Here is a 19804-nt window from a genome sequence, read left to right on the forward strand (position 1 = left end):
TGGGAAGTTCAGATCCCAATCTGAGCAGCCAGGATTTAGATATTTCAGATCCTGTGTTCTGGCTCAGATCCATTCCTAGGACTAACTTCTCATTTCTGTAAATGATACATTCATGTTCTGGCTTTGGACAAGAGTGAGGTTAGTTACATTGGCCTGGTCTTCAGGGGAAGCGTGTCCATTTCAGAGTCCTGCAAACAGTGTAGGCCGATTGTTAAGTTGACTGTGGCAACTCAGGAGGACTTTAATAGTTTTGTGAAGCTGGGTGGCTTAGACAGGATAACAAGCCTCCAAAGGAACAAACACCAAGTTAGTCTGCAAACACTAAAGCAGCAACTTACCTCAGTACTTTTAAGGAAAGCAGCAGCATTTGCAACAACATTTTGGTGTGTGAGCATGGCTCCTTTTGGGTCACCTGCCAAAGATCATGGGGAAGAACAAACTCATGGCAGCTGGAACCACTAGGGATCGGGCAAGTTTTACAGTTTACATTTGACTTAGTCACTTGTACATTTGCAAACCCTCAGGGGATTCATTTGCGGTATCGGACTCAAGTCATGTTTCCACATGTAACTAGTAAGTCTTCACTAGCAATGTTAAAGCATTGCTGTGGCAGTGCTTTGATGTAGCTGTGTAGTCAAAAACCCCACCCCCACAATGGGAGTAGCTCCCAGTGCTGGTGCTCTGTCTACTTTACCACTTTACAGCACTGAAACGTGCAGTGCTCAGGGAGGGTGTTTTTTCATTATGTAGTCTTGAGACAGAGCTTTTGGATCAGGGATCAAAACCATCACTACATAAACATTACATCTAATGTAAATGTGCCCAGAACATGGCCTACAGAATCCTGAGGTGCAGTCTAAGAGTATCTCCAGCTAGGCATGTTTTAAGTGGAGGTGGGAGCTGTAGGTTTAAGGGCCAGATTCTTAGACTGGTGGAACTATTCACTTGAGTGGAGTTGCGTGGATGTAACAAAAGAAGGAGATTTTTGGCTCATGTCTGCTATCCCTCTACATTGGCTTCCATTTTTATAGTTTTAGTGTCGTGTATGAAGCCTCCTGCAGTTATTCACTACAGGATGACAAAGCAGGAAAGGCTCTCATTTGATTGCAAGTACCATCAAGCAGCTTGTTTATCACAGAAGGAAATTATGTTTTCTCCATTTCAGGTCTTGAGACATTTCCAGTATTCCCCTCATCACAATAATAATAAATAAATAATAATAAATAATAGTCTCCCCTGATCCAAGGGAAGAAAATTCAAATAAGACTTTTTAGTGTCTGAACTCTACTTGTTACTTACCCGTTGTTCCACTGGTGAAACAGACAACGCTAAGATCCTCAGGTTTAGGAGGCTAAAAAGATGATCAAAAAAAGCAGTGTTAATTTCATAATCCAAGGGTTTTTTTTAAATCCTTTGCTCCACTACTGTAATGTCCAAGCATCTTCCAGGTAAGAAGCTTGTAGCCAAATCCCTGGTATTTCTCCTTTTCCCAGCAAGACTCCACTTGGGTTCAGTTTTATTTTGTAAAGGTTTGTGGTAGAAAGGAGGGGAACATTGATGGACTTATGGTGGAGAGGCCTCTTCAAAGAGGCAGGTTTTGCAGTGCTTTCAAAGAAAGTATTAAGTTTCAGTAACTTACAACAGGTTCTCTTAAATTGTTCCTGCCCAGCTCCTGTGTCAAGATAGATAAAAAAGGACAGCTTTAACACTTATTGTAATATCAGAAAGTAAATGCAATGCAAGCAGGTGAAACAGGCCAGATGGGGCATGATATTGTTTAGCCAGCATGCTTTTTGCCTGTATGTCAATGAGTTTACACTTGACAGGTGCTGGGCTTTCCCTGCACTGCCACAACAGTTACTACTGAGCCCTCTTCAACATACTCAAGACAATTAAGTACAAGGCTGGCTGGAGAGTTTCAATGATCTCACTCAACTGGTGACAGCATGGCAGATGAAATTGTGTTCAGTGCATAGCAGAAAAGAATTGCAACTGCACATACAAAAATTTTTACCACTCAAAGATCTTGGAGTCATTGTGGATTGTTCTCTGAAGACATCTGCTCAGATGTAGAACAGCAGTCAAAAAAGCTAACAATGTTAAGAATCACTAGGAAAGGGAAAGATAAAATGGAAAATATGTCACTTTTATATAAATCCATGGTACACCCACATCTTGTGTGGGTTCTGTTTTTCCCATTAAAATGGATTAGAATTGGAAAAGTACAGATAACAGCAACAAAATTTAAGGGTATGGAACAGCTTCTATATGAAGAGAAATTAGACTGGGACTATTTGTTTGGAAGAGACAGAGGGATAAGATAGAGGTCTATAAAAATCATGAATGAGTGGAAGTGTTACTTATCCCTTCTCATAAGAACTGGGGTCACTCAACCAAGTGAGGCAGATTTAAAAAAATATTTCAAGATGCAGTCAGTCAATCTGTGGAACTTGTTGCCAGGGGATGTTGTGAAGGCAGATGAGTATAACTGGATACAAGAGAGATTAGATATGCTCATGGAGGACCTAGCCATTGCTAGCTATTGCCTAGATGGTCAGGGATAACACCTCATGCTCTGTTTTCCTAAGCCTTTGACTGCCAGATGTGGGGGAATGGACCACTTGATAGTTATCCTGTTCTATTTATTTCCTCTGAAGCATCTGACAATGGCCACTGTTGGACGGCAGGCTACAGGGCTAGATGGATCATTGGCCATATCTGGTAAACCCATTCTTATGTTTTTAATATTCCCATCCATAGAGGCCCAACAAGTCTGCCAGCTTGTGTTGGACCCCTGCACTGCAAGTTTTACAGCCCATGCATTTTACAGCTCCAGAATCTTGTGCTGGATATTTCCAGAGCTAGCTTTAAATTTCAATTAACTTCTGGAGAGCATGAGGGAAACTCAAGAGGTAGTACAGACTATGTACCTTAGGTGGCTATTGATCAAGAGCTGCAGAAAGTCTGTCCATTCAAGCAGTTTCTGCAAGGCTTGCCAGTTTGATTTGGACTGGTTTTTCTTAATAAGAAATGGTCTGTTATTTAAGGGAGCACATATTAACCCCCAATATTGCTATTGTATAAAACTAGACATCTGAATACCAAGTCAGTATGCCAGCTTAAATGCTTATAAAGAGACCTTTGTAATCATATTAGATATCATCTTTAGATACAACACTCCTAAGTTGCATCTCCTTTAATAGGTGGTACATGACTGAGCCACTCTAGGGAAACTCCAGTTAACAGTGTAGTAAACATGTCCCCTGTGTCTGCATTGCAGTAGTCAATACATTGCAGTCTCTTCAGTGGCATGAACTAGTGATCTGAATGTTCAGCCTGAAGCTCTCAAGCAAGCAGTGAAATGTGACTCTGGCCTCAAATCATTGACTGATTTGAGAGTTAACAAAATCCTTCTCTTACCAAGTAGCTGTATTGACCTTTCCCTGAACAGTCACCAGATAGGCTGTAAGTGAGGGGTTCACATACCTCAGCTTCCTGAAAAGACAGGATCTCAACTCCTTCTTTGGCACCTTTATCCTTGAGCTCATCATCAAAGAGATCCATCAGAATGATGGTCTTCAGACCTGGAATCTTCCCTTGCTCACAGTTTTCAAGCAGGATTAGTGCCTTTTCAGGTTTGTCACAGATCACCATGGAGATGTCAGCTACAGAAAGGGAACAGCCCATACTTCAGCAGGAATTGGATCAGGCTTCTGAAGTTATAGGAGCCCTGATCTGACCCATATTGAGATTAGCCATGATTGGAGGTTAAGAATTCAGGTTCTGTCCTTCAGATCTTTCAGCATGTTGAATTCTCATTTGAAAGGTTGCAGCCAAAGCCAGTAGTTGAAGTTAACAAATGCTCTGCACACAGTTACTATGGTTACAAGTCTAGGCCTATACTAATGGAGTCATACCAGGGCTGGATTTGACTTAAAGTGTACAAGTGTTGCACCCCACCTCCAAAAAAGGACTGTGCATTTTAGTTATACATGTCGAAGTGGGTCTTGGTAGCCAGAAAGAAAAAAAGTCAGCAATAAGTATTTATGGTGGATTTTCAAAGTCACTCAAAATGGCCAATTCCAGCCTTGGATTAAGGAAAGAAAGTTGATGGGCATTAAGACTTTATCCCCTGTTTAGAAGTTACATTTTAACCATCATCTTGAGTATTGGCCTCTAATACTTAGAATTTAGAGAAGCCTTTTCCATGTGGTTTTAGTAATTGCATGTTGTGGTAAGACAGGAATGGAACACTAATGAGCAAGCAACATGTTCAGACGCAAATGAACCTAATTAGATTCCTGCTCTGCTGTCCCAGGAGACAGAACCTGTTGCTAAGGTTAGCTTGGCTTGTAATTTAATTTGTAGTGATTTTACAAGTTGACTGATGGTCTAATTGTTTGGCAAATCCTGCATTTGATTTATTTGAACAGAGAGAAAGTTCTGACAAGGAAATAAGCAAGATAAAGACCAGTGGAAGAATGAGTCACCTAAGAGGAAGACTTGAAATAGACAAGAGTGTGTTCACTCATTTTACTAACTTTGGCTGTAATCACATTGACAGTTTTGTATTCAATTAATCCCATAGAATCTCAGGCAAACTAAATTAAAGTGCATACTTAAGTGTTGTCAGGATTGGGCCTTAGTTTGAGTTGAGACTCAAACTAATTCAAACAGGATAAAACTATGAGGATAAAGCAAACTAGAGCTGTTTCTAGTTGGAGGAAGTTTTGTAGGGGTCTCATTAATAAGCAAGATACAGATGACCCAGTTCCTCCCAGGTAGACTCAATATAGTCCTTAGAATCTAGTGGACAGTCAAATCTTAGTACAAGAAATCTCCCAAGTAATGTGGTAGTAGGCCTATTGCTAGGATCATGCCATCTTCCAGGACAGGCATTGAGAAATTAGTGCTAGCTACAGATTATGTGCTGACAGTTTAGGGGTGAGTTGCAGAGCTAGAAATGAAGGGGTCTAGGTTTGTTAGCTAGTGTAGATCTAACAGCTCTGAGAAACCACAACTACTATGAAACCTGAAGCAGAAGAGGAGCAGCATTGTTAGGTCAGTGAAAGTGGAAAGGAAGAGTTATTTATTGTGAAGAGTACATAAGGTTTTTACCTTTGTTAATAATAAATACAATGGCGTCTGGCCCCAGAGTGTCATAGAGTGGAACAGCAACCATTGAGTAAGTGTAGCAGGCATATTCTGAAATGATCCACTGCACAAAAGAAGCAACAAGAAATAGCACTGTTAGAGAAGCAACTACCCTGAGTTTGTTCCCCAGAGATGTATGGTAGTTCAAATGCTTTTGCCAGAGCAAGTTTAGTAGCTTGTGTGAGGGGTTACTCTACATACATCTAGTATTGATTTGTATATGAACTGCATGTTATGGCAGCCAGAACCCAGATCGTCGTGCTTAGTCCTAAGCAGTCACCTGGACATGGATCAGCAGATACAAAAAGCTGATTGGAAGGAAGACAGATAGTCAGCTCTATGGGCTCAGGCTTTAACTATTCTCAGATTGCCACTTTGAGACCAATCCAATCCCTATTTAAATAAATTGTGGGCCAGTCTACTGAATTTAGACTCCCATGAGTGCTGGACAGTTGCCCATAGCTAGGGTTCTGCTGGTCACTTACCTCTGGTCTATTCTGAGCAAAGATGCCAATAAATTGGTCTTGTGATGGTTTACATCCTTTGAACAAAAGCCCTGATCCCAGGTATTCAGCTCTATCTGACACCTGCAGGAATAGAGGAAGTAGTTTTGGCTCATTACCACTGGAGACTGCTACAATGTGATGATCCATTCTTTGGACTATATAAAATAAGCAGAACTAACCTGTTTGTACGTCAACCACTGATATGGCTGTTTTGGTTTCCTGTACCCCAAACATGGTCCATTTTCTAAGAAAAGTTGGGAAAGTTGGTTATGAACATTTACATACCAGTTTTAATACAAAACTCATCTTCATTTATTGGGTGGTCCTCAGTAAAAGATGGCAAGTGCCTTGTTGGATCAATTTTATGTAATTACTCATGTAGTTAAGTGTTTTGCTAGAATCTTTATTTAGACAAGTATCATTAATCCCAAGAAGAGACTGCACAAGAGGTCAATCTTCCAAGCAATCAAGGAGCGCCACAAGAACGTGTAACGGTAACAAGGAGAAGAGTAATGTGTGTGTCCCATAAAAGAAGGGTTCTTGGAAAGTCGTTTTCTAGAAAGCAAGAGTTAGGTAGCAATTAGCCAGAACTGAGGTACTCAGACTCCAGAAATATAGAGAAGTACTAGAGGAGACTTGAGGAAAAGAAAAAAAAATGGAGTTTTAGTGGAAGTTTTTGTAACATCTCTGGCAAATGGATCTTCAGGACAGATCAAGAGTGTTCAACTCTTGATTAGAGTTCTGAATGGCTTCTGGCTGTGATTGTCTTTTGTACCCTTTGATATTTGCAATTTTTTGGGAGTTCTTGTAGTTAAACACCTGTTAACTACACCTGCATGCTGCCCCCCCATAATAAATGCATTAAGAATTTAGCATTTGCCACCTTTTCACTATTTTCTAAAAACTATTTGCCAAGACCTTTCATTCACTTAGTCAGGGAGCTGCAATACCATCCAATTCTGTGGGCCATTCAGATGACTATTTTAAATAGACTGACACTTACGGCCATTGCACATGTTGTCCAAAGTTAGGGTCAGTTCATGACTTTGCAGATAAAATTGGCTAAATCAAATAATTTTCAACATGTAATTGGCCATGCAGTCTGTAGCTCAGAGTCATCTTATCTGGAAAGCTAAGTGCTACATAGCTACGGTGCACTCTTCCAATTGAGTTTCAATCATATCTGGTCTCAGATTAATGGCATCCGCTATGTATTAGAGTTCAGGTTCTTTCCTTTATACAGGGATGTACAGACATTTAAATTTAAGCTTATGGTATGATCTTCAGTTAGCAAACCTGAATGTCACCTTCAAACAAAGAGGGCTTTTTGATTTTACACACTTGCTACAAACCTACACAGCTACTAGCAGTTCCCACCCACTCATGTTGGTTAATGTGAAACTGTAGGCTTGTGCCCTGAGCCTCAATGAGCACCATTACCCATACTTTGCACTACACATTTCCCACTCAACTAGATGCACAAGATGCTAAAAAAACAAAGTGACTGGAAGTGCTTTAATTCTAGAATTGAGTTGCGTATGAATAGTTTACACTGCTTTTGTACCTTTTGCAGTGAACTAGAATTCTTTCCTAGCATAGTATTCTCCCAAGGCTTTTATACATGAGCCATAGGCTGCATTACACTTAGTTTTTTTTTTTTGAATTAGAAAAACCTTGATTAATCTCTTATGGCATAGCCAAATGTTTCCAACAGTAGTGATGGAAGCTTCATTGCTTTGGACTGTGGAATTAGACTGGACAAAAATCTTTGTCCAGTCTATTGAAGGCATTCTTAGATTGGCAGGATATTAAAAGATCTGAGACTGTCCGATCTAACAAGTTTACTGAGAGGTGTTGGCATCTTGAGAGCAATTTGAAGGGGTACGAAAGATGGCAGTACTGTTTATTTGGATACTTGTGAATCCGAGAAGCTACTGATTATTCCTTTATTTAAGGAGTTACTAGCCCAGGCTTTAGGTGTGGTTTGCTGTATTTGAAGCATGGTCTTACTCTCATTGAGTATGTGGCTTAGCCCCTTAGGCCTGGTCTACACTGACCCGGCCGGTAAGTATAGACGTACCCTTAGATTGAATTCAATCAGTGCACAGTCAGAACTCAGAGAAGGTCCAAAAGAGATTACAATTTACCTGGACCTAGACTAGACAATAACATCCCTTCTGGCTTTAAGTCTATGAAGTCCTTAAAAGCAACTTCAGGAACAATATTCTACTTACCAGACACATGGAGTCCTCTTTGGAAGGCCTCGTACATAGTTTTGGCATCCTCGTAGTAATAAGCAAGCAGCTCGTTCTCTGGCAAGAAAGTACTTCTTCGGGCACCTCCCTAGGGTCAGAGCACATGTTTGTAAGTGTTGTTACAGAGCAGTGAACTGAAGGTTAGGTGTGTGACAGGCAGCTACTTCCTCCTCCAATCCTCTCCCAAAACCCTTTGAGGGGAGCTCTAACACACAAGCCTACAGTCAGTTAGGAGGATTTCAACTGCCTCCTAGACTTCTGCCTGCTTGCTCATTGGGGATGAATCCATTCACTGTAGTCTCCAAAACTAGAAAGCCACCTTAAGTTCAGGTAAATTTACTTAGTCTTCCTTTATGATCAGACAGCCAGGGTGTTTACACAACTGGTAGATTCTGAAATATTGCACTTATTTTAGCCTCAGAGCTGACATGTTATCTGACAGGTATTTCAATGAACTCAATAAATTGAGTAATTGCCATTAGTACCACTCAAGTGATCTAGATGTTGCTTGTTTTGTCACAGCTTACAGTCCACCCCTTATTATGGGCATAATATTAAGGTAACAGTGAATTAAGAGTTTTGAGATTTACTCAAGGTATTTCATGCTCCTACTCCCCATAAATTTAGGCCAGATCTCATACTGGAGGACTGAAAGAATTTCCCCTAGTTTAAGTCACCTTTAATAGCTCCCATAACACAAGGCAGTTTAATTAACTGCATTTACCTAAGGAAAAGTTTTGAGTTGTGCCTAGATCCCATTGAAAGTCAAAAAGAATTAAAGTATTTTACTTATTAAGCAATGTAAGCATTACCTGAATTCCTATTGACTGGTTGTTCAAGTCAATAGGAGGTGAAATGGTCTTCGGTCTGGTTATCACCCATAAAAAAATTGTAGCTCCAAGAGTAACAAGGCCAATCAATGCTGGTGTTGGGAGTGGTGAAAACAAGAAATGAAGTATCCAAATCATGGTGCTGGATCAGCACCACCAGGGTGTTGGACCTGAGCAGAGAAACGGAAGGTTTAGCAGAGTGTTCTGGCTGCCATGATTAATGTGAATAGCTAATTTTAAGAACAAAATAAGATGCAAGATGTTTAGACAGGTGCTATGGGTGCCAAGTAGCATGAATCAGTTAAGTGGGTTGAAGACACCCTCTTTCAGTATGTAATTGACACCATGCTTATGCAATGCTGTAGGTCCACAAGTTACCCATCCAGTAAGTCTACTCCATCCACCGAACACCAACAGACTCCTCACCCAGGAATTAAGATAAAGAATGTTAAATGGGGGAAAAGCTAGGAGGTTGAGAGGAAGAAGTGGTTTCATTAGGACTGGGTGATTACCACTATTGAAAGTGGAAAGATTTGGAGGGGTTAATGGCCATGAAGTTTAGCCAGATCTTGCCCCAAACTGTTTCAGTACTGCAGTGAGCTAGTAGAAGCTCCAGATTGAACAATGAGAGGGGAAGAAAGGCAAGAGCTGGAAGCTGCTTGTCAAAGGAGTTCGGTGGTAAAAAGGACTAAGGATAGATGGGAGTCACAAGAGTGGAAGGAGAAGTCAAGGGTAGGTTTTTCTTTGATGCTGGTTGCTAGAGCATGTTTATTAACTAGAAGAAAAGGCAGCTGTTAAGAAAGAAGTCGGGACAAAAGGTAAGTGGCTAGGAGTGGGGGAAGGTTGAGGCAGAGAATAGATGAAGTCTCCTTTCCCCAGTCACTGAGAAAGTCTTTTGGATTGGAAGGGCAGGTTCTCAGACAAGTCTGAGCAGAGCAGCTATATGGGTTTAGAAGTTATGCCTTTCTACCCCCCCTCCCAATCATCCTCCCAAGTTTCACAGCAGGCTAGATCTGAATACCCCAAGTACAGAGTTTGGGTGCATGAGATCCACATTGGACTTTTCTGATACTGCCTATCTTTATGATGGGCCAGTCCATAACCATGGAATTTAGCACAACTGATCACTGGGTTGTTAGATCTGGTTCTGAGTTTCCATGTTTGTATAGTGCCAGAGCAGAATACTGCTTTCCTGGTAGTGTCAAATAGTGGTGGTGCCATGCTTTTTGCTGATAAGTAGATATTAATTCTTATCTTGTGGGGCTAATTTTTGATTGTGGGCAGGATTGTTCCCTTTCCCCAAATGTATTTTCTTCACTCTATGTTAAGTTGGAAACTGAACTAGTATCTTTTAGCCAAGTTGTGTGTGGGACTAGTAAAGGATGAGCAGGACTATGTGCTACAGTTGTATAATTCAGGTTTTGGATTTGCTGAACCATGCTTCAGAACCAGCAACCCCCCCCCCCCAAAAAAAACCATTGAAAATAGTGTTGCTTGTACTCTTTGCAAAGAATGCAATGTCCACACTGCACAAGTTTGCACCAAGTCCACTTTTCCCATGCTATTTTGCCCACCTGCTTTCAAAATGTCTCTAGCGGAGGAGGAAGGGCAGGCTTATGAAAGAAAACAGGGCGGACAAGGCCACAAAATAGCACCCTTCTCCCACTTTGTGTGTGGTGGGGGGGGTCAGATTCTACATTGACTATTGGAGATTAATGGCATGAAAGTTAGGACAGAACAAGGGCTTTGAAATTGAAGCCAATGTTATTCATACTTAACAGTTAGGCTACAGGGATGCTCAGACCACAGCTGATCATGCAAAGTAATATTGTCCCATTGTTGCCTTGTACTCCCAAGGCAGTGTGCCTAGATCCACATATGCCATCTTATACTTGATTGTAAGCTTTTGGGGGCAGGAATCACCTTTTCGTTCTGCATTTGTATAGCCCTGGTCCAGGATTAGGGCTACTAGTCACTATGATAATATTTATCATGAGCTAGTAAAAAAAAATTGACAGACCAGTTGTCAGAAAAATGCAGCTTTGTCCAATTTGTTATTTCAATAAAACTTGACAGGAGCACATCTGCCTTATTGGAGTAATTTGATATGATCAGGATAAGGTGTTTGATTTGGTTTTGCAAGGTGTTTTGACTTTGTCCCATTTGGGAGTTTCCCCACAAGATGGAAGTTTGTTTTTGGACCAGTTCTGCTTAGGAGTTAACTCTGCAAAAAGTATGCTTTTGAAAACAAGCAACTGTCATCTTAACAGTACAGTAGAACCTCAGCATTACAGAAACTAGAGTTACAAATTGGCCAGTCAGCCACACCTCATTTGGCAGCAGTGGAGACAAAAAGCAAGTCAGTACTGTGTTAAACTATTAAATAAAGGGAAAACAGAATTTTCCTTCTGCATAGTAGTTTCAAAGCTGTATTAAGTCAATGTTCAGCTGTAAACTTTTGAAAGAACCACCAGTGTTTTGTTCAGAGTTAAACACCTCAGGAATAGAGGTTGTTTGTAACTGAGGTTTTACTGTAGCTGAAACTCATCCTGGGCATTAAACCAAGAATGTTAGTTGGTCACACCAGGCATAAATTTGACCCAATGTTCTTATTTCTACAGCCTGGAAAACCTGGTGTCCTTTTCCACATCTAATTGATGTGTTAATTCTCCTGCATGTACAGACTTATTCAGCAGTGAACGCAAAGGCCAATTAGAAGGAGCCTACAGACCTTTCCTTTCCTTAACTAAATGGTTAAGTCAGTTCTGTTGATTGTTAAAGCTTTTCTGAAACCAGCACATGGCAGATAAGAATCAATGCTTTATTTTGTGTCATAAACATAACCTGAAGTCTGACAGCTTACATTTGCTATCCCTAGCCATTTTTACATTTCATAGGCCAAAATACACATTTAGTTCATCTCTGTTGCACTGGTTTTCTAGACAGAAAGTAGAGATTCCCTTGGCATATTTGAAACCGAACACTCCCAGTACCAAGTCTGACCTAGGACAAATAGTTCATGTTGACTGGTCCTTTGAACCATGTATTTAAGATACAGTTCTGAGATATCAGAACCAGCTTCTCTTAATTTAGACCAGGTTGTTTTACTAGCCACTTGAGATGTGCAGCAGAAATGCCATGTGCCATTTTAGATCCCTTGAGACACTTGCATCTGATTTTCCACACATGCCAAAAACCTGTGCTGCTACTGTTTCAGTTAGTGGTCAGTGCTCAGCACTTTGAGGAGCCAGGTTCAATGCCTCTTAAGCAGATTACTCTGCACCTCTGGTCACTTTTGAAAGTTTCATCTTACAGTAGTAAATTGTGCTCATTTTCAGGAGTGGTGTCCCCTGCATGATTTGTAAACTAGAGCAAAATTTGGCCTATAGAGGAACTGATTTGGTTCCCTATTTAGGAAAAGGGAGTTTACAGCTTTTGAATCCTTTTGGCAATTCATTCTCAGACACCTTCATTTCATCTAGGGCACTTTGGGTTCTATGCTCATTGTAGCACAACTTCTGCTCTTGATTATGCCTATGTAACCTATTGAAGCCAGTGGATTTACATGGGTTTTAACAGAGCAGGATTTAATCCTGTTGCCTTAGTGGTTAGAGGCAGGAGACTGCAGGATTGCAAAGGGCACCAAGGTGAAGTGGCAAGTGATTGAGATAACAGACCAGTGGACTCCCACATGAGTATTTATTCAGGGACACATCCTGAGGCCATCAATGTTTGACCCAAGGAAGGAAGTACATGCATTTTGAGGTCTCACCATCGTAGCCATCTCACTAATGCTTAGCCTTCACTCCTATTAATGTACATCATAGCTACAAGTACATCAAAGGGAGATGTACGTACATCATGCTCCCAAGGTTGTTTCTCTACACCACACTGCTCCTCCAGTTCTGTGTCCCATTAGTCCAACTCACTCCTTTGACTTTGAGGACACAGCTTGGTCATGCCAATTGCAGATTTAGCAAGGTGGAGTAAGCGGTGTTCTACAGTAGTTCTAGATACAAAGATTACCATTTCAATCCAAGAGATGGACTATTTACAAGGAAGCATTGAAGTAGAAAGGGAGATTAAAATACCTCTTCCCCCCCCCCCCAAAGTGGTCAATATGATGGTTCAGGTAACCGTGTCCCATTCCTAATGGAAGAATAGGAAGTTGGAGATTGGCTGGTATTGATGCCAAGACGCCTGTATTTGGGAGCAGTAAGAAATCAACAAACACGTTCTTCATACCGTGTAAGAAAGTCAGATAACTGGATCACCACAACTGGCATCCATCTTCTCTGGTCACGGCCCGAGAAAAGTAAAAATCCCTGCCCAGAATGCACTTTGCCAAAAAGCAGTTTTATATGGTGGTCGCTGGCATTGAGAATGCTCTTATCCTATTGCTCACCTAGATTGTGAGGATTGAGTAAATTCCAGAATTAAGGTGGCCTGCAAAACCTTAATTCAGTGCCTTTGTGCTTATGCTACAGTTTTTAGTTGCATCACTGTACATTATGGACAACCTTAATTCTGGCATTTTAGCCTTCAGATATTTGACTTTGCAACTTTAGTAGTGGCCTTAAAAAATAGCACTAAGTTACACACAAGCCACATTAAGAGAAGTCAAACTCCATTGTGACATCATATTGACACCCATATGGGCCATCAGCAGGGTTAGAACCTTTAGTGTCACTGCACAGACCTCTGCCGAGCTACTGGAATACTGCATAGTAGCACTGGTAGTGAGTCATCCTCTAGACTAGCACTAGATGGGGATGAGACACGGCCAATGGGTTTTACAGACATTTGCTGAAATCAGAGGAATGGTGAACTAAAAAACAAAATAGAAAAAACCAGACACTAGTTTCATTCCAGGCTGTGGGGAGTGTCTAGTGGGAACAGATGCCTGTCCATTACCCTAAACTTGACCCCTTTTGCCCCACCCCAGTCCTGTCTTTTCCAGCCATAGCTCCTTGCCCCAGCCTTATTCTCATCCAGGGAGCCCCACTTTCTAAAACAAGCTTGTCACCACTGTCCCTTAGCCCCACTAGTCCAAGTTGCCACTCACAGCTCCATCTCTTGCACCCCCACCCAAGTATTCCCATACTCACATCCCTAGTCCCCCTTCTCCTTGGCACCTTGTCCCAGTCTTCCCCCCCCGCACCCCAAGACAGTGCCACTGCCATTCTTCCCCCTCCAGCCTAGTTATTGTCAGATCTCTGCCCCACCTCAGGATCCTTTCCCAGCCTCTAGTCAGTCTTCCCCTTCCCACAGGCTCCTTTCCCCAATTTAATCCCATGCTTTTGCTTCTGAGTTCAGTTCTTGTCCCTCTGCTTTCAAATTAGGCAGCTTCTTCCTCCTTGCTGCCTAAAGCCTCAGAGAGGGGGAGAAAGGCAATAAATGAAAACAGACAGGCCCCCTGCTCCGAGGTTTGTCTACACCTAGCTGAGGATTGTGTGGAAAACAGCTACACCCCTAACATTATTACAATGCACCTGCCCCAGCATAGATACAGTTATGTCGACACAGCTGTGGTCACTTGGGGAGGTGGTATGTGTACACTGGCAGAAAACCCCTTTCTGTTGGTGTAGGTTGCATCTACACTGTAGGGTTATGCTGACATAGCTATGTTTGTCTACATTGTGGAGGCTACACCATTTCAATTCCAATGCCCACAGCCAACATGACCTGAAGCAGCCTGCAAGTGCAATAGCAAGGAAAATCCTGCATAACCCCCAAGCTGGAGCATGCTTTGTACAGACTGTTCAGAGCCTAAACTGAAGCATCTGAGCATGTTTGATCACTTATGGAGATAGTAGGGAGAGGAAGAGGCCTATTAATGCCACCCTCCTGCTAAATGACAAGTCCCTGCTCCAGAGCAGGTGGGAAGTTCTAATTTTCCCACAGAAGAGTTCAGAGTTTTGTATGGACAAACTTTCCTCTAGCCTTGTCCTTGAGGAAAGTAGAACTGTTTTAGCTGATAGTTCTTTTGGAAACTATCAGCTTCAGGCAGACACCTGGTATGGAAGATTTCAGCCCAAATAGTTTGTTTTCGGTTCCTTAAAATACTGCCAAACTTAGTCTTATAAAAGGAAGTATCAGGAAATGTTACAAGTTAATAGAATACAAGTTAATACTGTCACACATAGCTATTAATAGTAGCTAGTTGTTGCATATCTAAAATGACTGTGTGGGCCACAATCCACATTCTGAGCCTAGTTCAGTTACGGGGGCCTTCCAGGGACAACTGGAGCCTGATTAGCACCTTCCTGCCCCCCCAGCTTGCTCCAGGCCAATGGAGAGCACAGAAGCAAGGGCTTCTCTAGCTAGTACAGGGGACGAAACCAGTCCCCAGCAGCCCCTTGATAGGGAAAGGGCAAGCCAATTCTTCAGGCCCTGTTGTGGAGTTCTGCCCTCTAGTACCTACTGACCAACATGGGCTGTTAGAGCGTTTATCTGGCTGGGAAGCTAGCAAGACCATCTGCTCCCTGCCTTCATGATCCTCCTCCCAACAATCAGCAAGTCAGCATGCTGAAAAGTGTGCTAAAGTTCATTTGAAAACTGACCTTTGAGAGATTTCTTTGGTGATAAGCCTGCTAATCTCAGCACTGTCTTGAGATTGCCAAACACATGCAGTTTCATTATTTAGAGTCTAAATCACTTGGAGAGCTAACACCTAGGTTAGTCAGTGCACTCTAACCTATTCAACTGTCACTTACTATGCAACAGGAAACAAACTGATTCACTGAGCAACTGGTTACTCACCTTCATTAACAGTGCAAGGCAGATCCAGGTTCATCTGTGGTCTTTGCCCAGCATAGTTAGAGAAGGAGTGAAATTGTGCCCTGCCCTACCTTGCCCCAGATAATCTTGATTTTTGAAGAGACATGGATTAGATGTGTTATACAGAAGCAAAATGCTGTAAATCCCTTGCAGCACACCTAATGAGTCACTGGTTGCTTGAGCCACAGGATGGTTGGGGAGGAAAAGAATCTTCAAGCCAACTGACTAGTCTCCCCAGGAATCACAATTTAGGGGTATGTGGCCTTCTTAGCGTCCCCTCATCCATCAGCTGGTCACTCTTAACACTGCTCATGTTCAGAGACTCAGATGTGCCCCTGGGACAGATGCCTTGTTTGGGCACTGGGGATGACAACAGGGTTAGGGGGCTGGGCAGCCACCTTACAGTGAGTGAGGGAATTGGTTCTCCTTACAGATTCACTTAATCATCTGCAGATATGAAGCATAGAGGAGCTGCCCAGCTCCAGCCAGGATCTGGACCATGGAGTATCAAGGGTCAAGTCTGGGCCATAAAACACCAAGACAACCAGGAATACATAGCATTGAAATCAAATCTTCTACTTGGCAGTGAGCCTAGAGTCAAGCAGAGGCAGTTCTCCCACAAGGCCATGTGAGTAGATGCATCATGTGTATCAACAGAAGGTCATGAATGCAGGGTCACAGCCTGAGACATTCTTGAGCACCTGCAACTCATTGGCCTCAGCTGCTCAAATTCCACTTTAGTGGTCTATCACTCTATTACATGAGACCAAATTGAGGGGTACTGCCATACCAGTTAAAGTACATGCATGACTGTCAAGCCTGATCAATGGTCAGGGATAATGCACCAGAATCAGAGTGCAAAGGCTTACCACTGTGATAAAACTGTTCTGATAAAAAGGTATCAGTTGCACTGCCGTACTCAAGGCTGTAGGTTACTGTTTATTACACCTTACTCCTTGTTAAAGGATTTCCACAAAGGCTGAAAGTTACAGGGAATAAAGCTGTATGCTTCCACTCATGAACGGTGGATTTGAAAGTTTGACTTTGTTTTTCCTCCTAACAGGATAAATCAACACTCTGAGGGGTGGGGGTGGAGTAGGGAGGAAAAAATTTAATGAATAGGATAATGCAGGTGGTCATAGACAATAAGGTGACAAGTAACTGTCAGTATGGATTGGTCAAAAAAGTGTCAAATCAACCTGATAGCTTTCTTTGACAGGGTAACAAGCCTTGTTGATATGAGGTGGGGAAAAGCAGTAGATGTAGTATATCTTGATTTTAGTAAAGCTTTTGATGCTGTCCCTCATGACCTTCTCACAAATAAACTAGTGAAATATGACCTAGATGGAGCTACTATAAAGGTGGGTACAAAACTGGTTAGAAAACTGTTCCTAGAGAGTAGTTATCAGTGGTTCAGAGTCATGCTGGAAGAACACAATGAGTGGGGTCCCACAGGGATCAGTCCTGGGTCTGTTCAATAGCTTCATCAAGGAGTTAGACAATAGCAGTGAGAGTACACAAAGTTTGCAGGTGATAAAAATTCAAAATGATCTGGCCAAACTGGAGAAATGGTCTGATGTAAATAGCACGAAATTAAATAAAGACAAATGCAAAGAATTCTATTTAGGAAGGAACAATCAATTGCACACCTACAAAATAGGAAATGACTGCTGAGGAAGGAATACTGCGGAAAGTGATCTGGGGGTCATAGTGGACCACAAGCTAAATAGGAGTCAACAGTGCAACGCTGTTGCAAAAAAACACCCCCAGAGACATTTTGGGATGTATTAGCAGGAGTGTTGTAAGCAAGACATGAGAAGTAATTCTCCTGCTCTACTCAGGCCCCAACTGGAGTATTGTATCCTGTTCTGGGTACCACATTTCAGGAAATAGGTGGACAAACTGGAAAGAGTCCAGCAAAGAGCAAAAAAGATTAAACATGACCTATGAGGGAAGATTGAAAAAAAATGGGTTTGTTTAGTCTGGAAAAGAGAAGACAGAGGGAATGTGATAAGTTTTCAGGCACATAAAAAGTTGTTACAAGGAGAAGGAAGAAAAATTGTTCTTAACATCTGAAGACAGGAAGAGAAGCAACGGACTTAAATTGCAGCAAGGGAGGTTTAGGTTGGACATTAGGCAGATCTTAACTGTCAGGGTGGTTAAACACTGGAATAAATTGCCTAGGGAGGTTGTGGAATCTCCATCATTGGAGACTTAAGAGCTGGTTAGACAAACACCTGTCAGGAATGGTCTAGATAATCAGTCCTGCCATGAGTGCCGGGGACTGGACTAGATGACCTCTCGAGGTCTCTTCCGGTTCTAGGATTCTATCACCATACAGTTTTACTCACAGTGGCCATTTGACACTTCTGTGGTTCTTCTGAGATAAGGGTGAAGAGAAGGACTGTGGCCCTATTAGCACCTACATGGTTGCCCATCACAGTTATTTGCTCCCACAAGTGAGGCAGTAGGGCTCATTCCAAAGCAAGTTCACTTGCAAGTTACCTTAGATTTCCTTAATCCCTTTTAGGGCTCAGTCCTGCTCCGGGAAATTAGACTCTTTCCTTCAGCTGCTGAATGACTGGGCCTATTAGCTTTTCAATATCCAGCCAGTCACACAGAAGAGAGGAAATCTACAAGCAGGAAGCAGAGTGGCTTGGCTAGAGGAATACAAGGCTGTGATTGAACAATTGCTAGTTATCTGCTATCACAGGCAGGTCATTTTGCCTACTGGTTCTGTTTTCCCCAGCTGTGAGATAGGGTAAATACAGTCATCCTCCTAGAGGGGATATGAAGATTAGATATTTTGGGCATGTGAAAAACAACATAAGCATTAAATATTTTCTAAGGATAAGAGGAGCCCAATTCTCCTCACACAGATGAAAGTCAGGAAGAATACAGCTAACATTTTTGGAGTTGCACTAGCATAAGAGTAGTAGGGTGGGGGGAAATGCAGGGGAAGGAATCCTCATGTTGAACAGGAATTGCTTTCCTCAGGATCCTGTCTAGCAGTTTAGTAAGTTCAGTTCCAAAACAGGAAAAGAAACCTTTAAGGCATTCAGAAATCCATGAGTTATTCTCAGACATGGCATTTTACTCTCAAAATGGAGAGTTTAGTACAACACTCCCTCCTTGTAGCTAGCTCTCAGCTATAACTCATGTGTTCTTTGAAGCTCATTTGTCTCCTCTACTGCAGAGATCAAAGCCTCAGGAAAGTATTCCCTGTTCTGAAGTTGGTGAACAATGCTGTTCCATTTAGATATCAGTGATTTCTGGGCCTTGGCTAATTGTGACAACACCAAGCAATGTTGCTCACCAAATACAGGTTAAGTTTTAATCAGAAATTCTAAAGCTTTTTGGCTCAGTGTTATACCAATGCAAAGTGCTTTACTAACATGATTATAATAGAGAAAAAGAAACCCAAGAGACTTGACAGACATGTTTTGATTGGAGTTATATAAACAATTCAGGAACAAAACCTAGGTCTTTGATCACCCAGTCCTGTAATCACTGAAATATGTTGTCTCCCTTGAAGGTTTCTAGTCAGAAAGAACTTACTAGCTTGCTTGCCACCTATATACTAGTTAGAGTACTAAATATTAACTACCTTGAGAAGCTTGATTTAAAACTAGCTAAACAAGGCCTAATAGCTTAAAGGATCTTTTCTGCACTAGTGACTTATCCTTTTATTTGAGATCCTTAAATGGAAGGAAGGAGAAAGCAAGGAAGTGTTGTTAGTAGAGAAACAAAATTAGAGTGTTAGATATCTTGCTTATAGTTACACAAGAAACTCAGAGCAGCAGTAACTATCAGTTATTCAGACTCATGAGTTACTAAGGTCTTTTTACCCATCCCACGCATTTGCTAGAATGTAGTATCTATTGATTTTTTAGCACCCTTAAGCTTACCAGTGGAGGTAGGAGCTCTTTAGAAGCCAGTTTGCTCTTTAATGCATACAAATACACCTTTATAGTTACACATATCCACAAATAGAGATGAACTCTTTGATAGTAAAATTATATTATCTTTACTTATAAATAAATCCTTTAATATAGACAAAGAAAATACTGCTAATGGAAAAAAGTACTAATATCTCAAGAACTGAAAAGAGGAAAAAAAATAACTTACCTTTAGAAGAAAAGCACTGCTACTTATTACACTCACCTATAGAACACTACAACATACACCTCAAGATTAACTGCTGTTTGTCTCTGCCAGGTTTAAATAACCAGTAATCAGACAAGCATGCTGGGAAAGGATCTTATAAAAGGGTGAACCT

The 19804-nt window shown here is 41.6% G+C and overlaps 1 protein-coding gene across 1 annotated transcript in view; it reads right to left on the reverse strand.

The window, feature by feature from the left end:
- Positions 1-19804, reverse strand: part of ACSL5 (acyl-CoA synthetase long chain family member 5) — a 32797-nt gene extending 12993 nt beyond the window's left edge. The window contains exons 1-10 of the mRNA XM_045024218.1: positions 19654-19804; positions 8728-8915; positions 7895-8003; positions 5840-5904; positions 5640-5741; positions 5119-5218; positions 3487-3665; positions 1640-1672; positions 1300-1351; positions 339-412 (exon numbers count right to left, since the gene is read on the reverse strand). Of these exons, the coding sequence (XP_044880153.1) occupies positions 339-412; positions 1300-1351; positions 1640-1672; positions 3487-3665; positions 5119-5218; positions 5640-5741; positions 5840-5904; positions 7895-8003; positions 8728-8883 (870 nt within the window). The 5' untranslated portion in view covers positions 8884-8915; positions 19654-19804. The remainder of the gene's footprint in view (positions 1-338; positions 413-1299; positions 1352-1639; positions 1673-3486; positions 3666-5118; positions 5219-5639; positions 5742-5839; positions 5905-7894; positions 8004-8727; positions 8916-19653) is intronic.

This window comes from Mauremys mutica, chromosome 7 (assembly GCF_020497125.1).
Source record: "Mauremys mutica isolate MM-2020 ecotype Southern chromosome 7, ASM2049712v1, whole genome shotgun sequence".
In the NCBI taxonomy this organism is placed as follows: Eukaryota; Metazoa; Chordata; order Testudines; family Geoemydidae; genus Mauremys; species Mauremys mutica.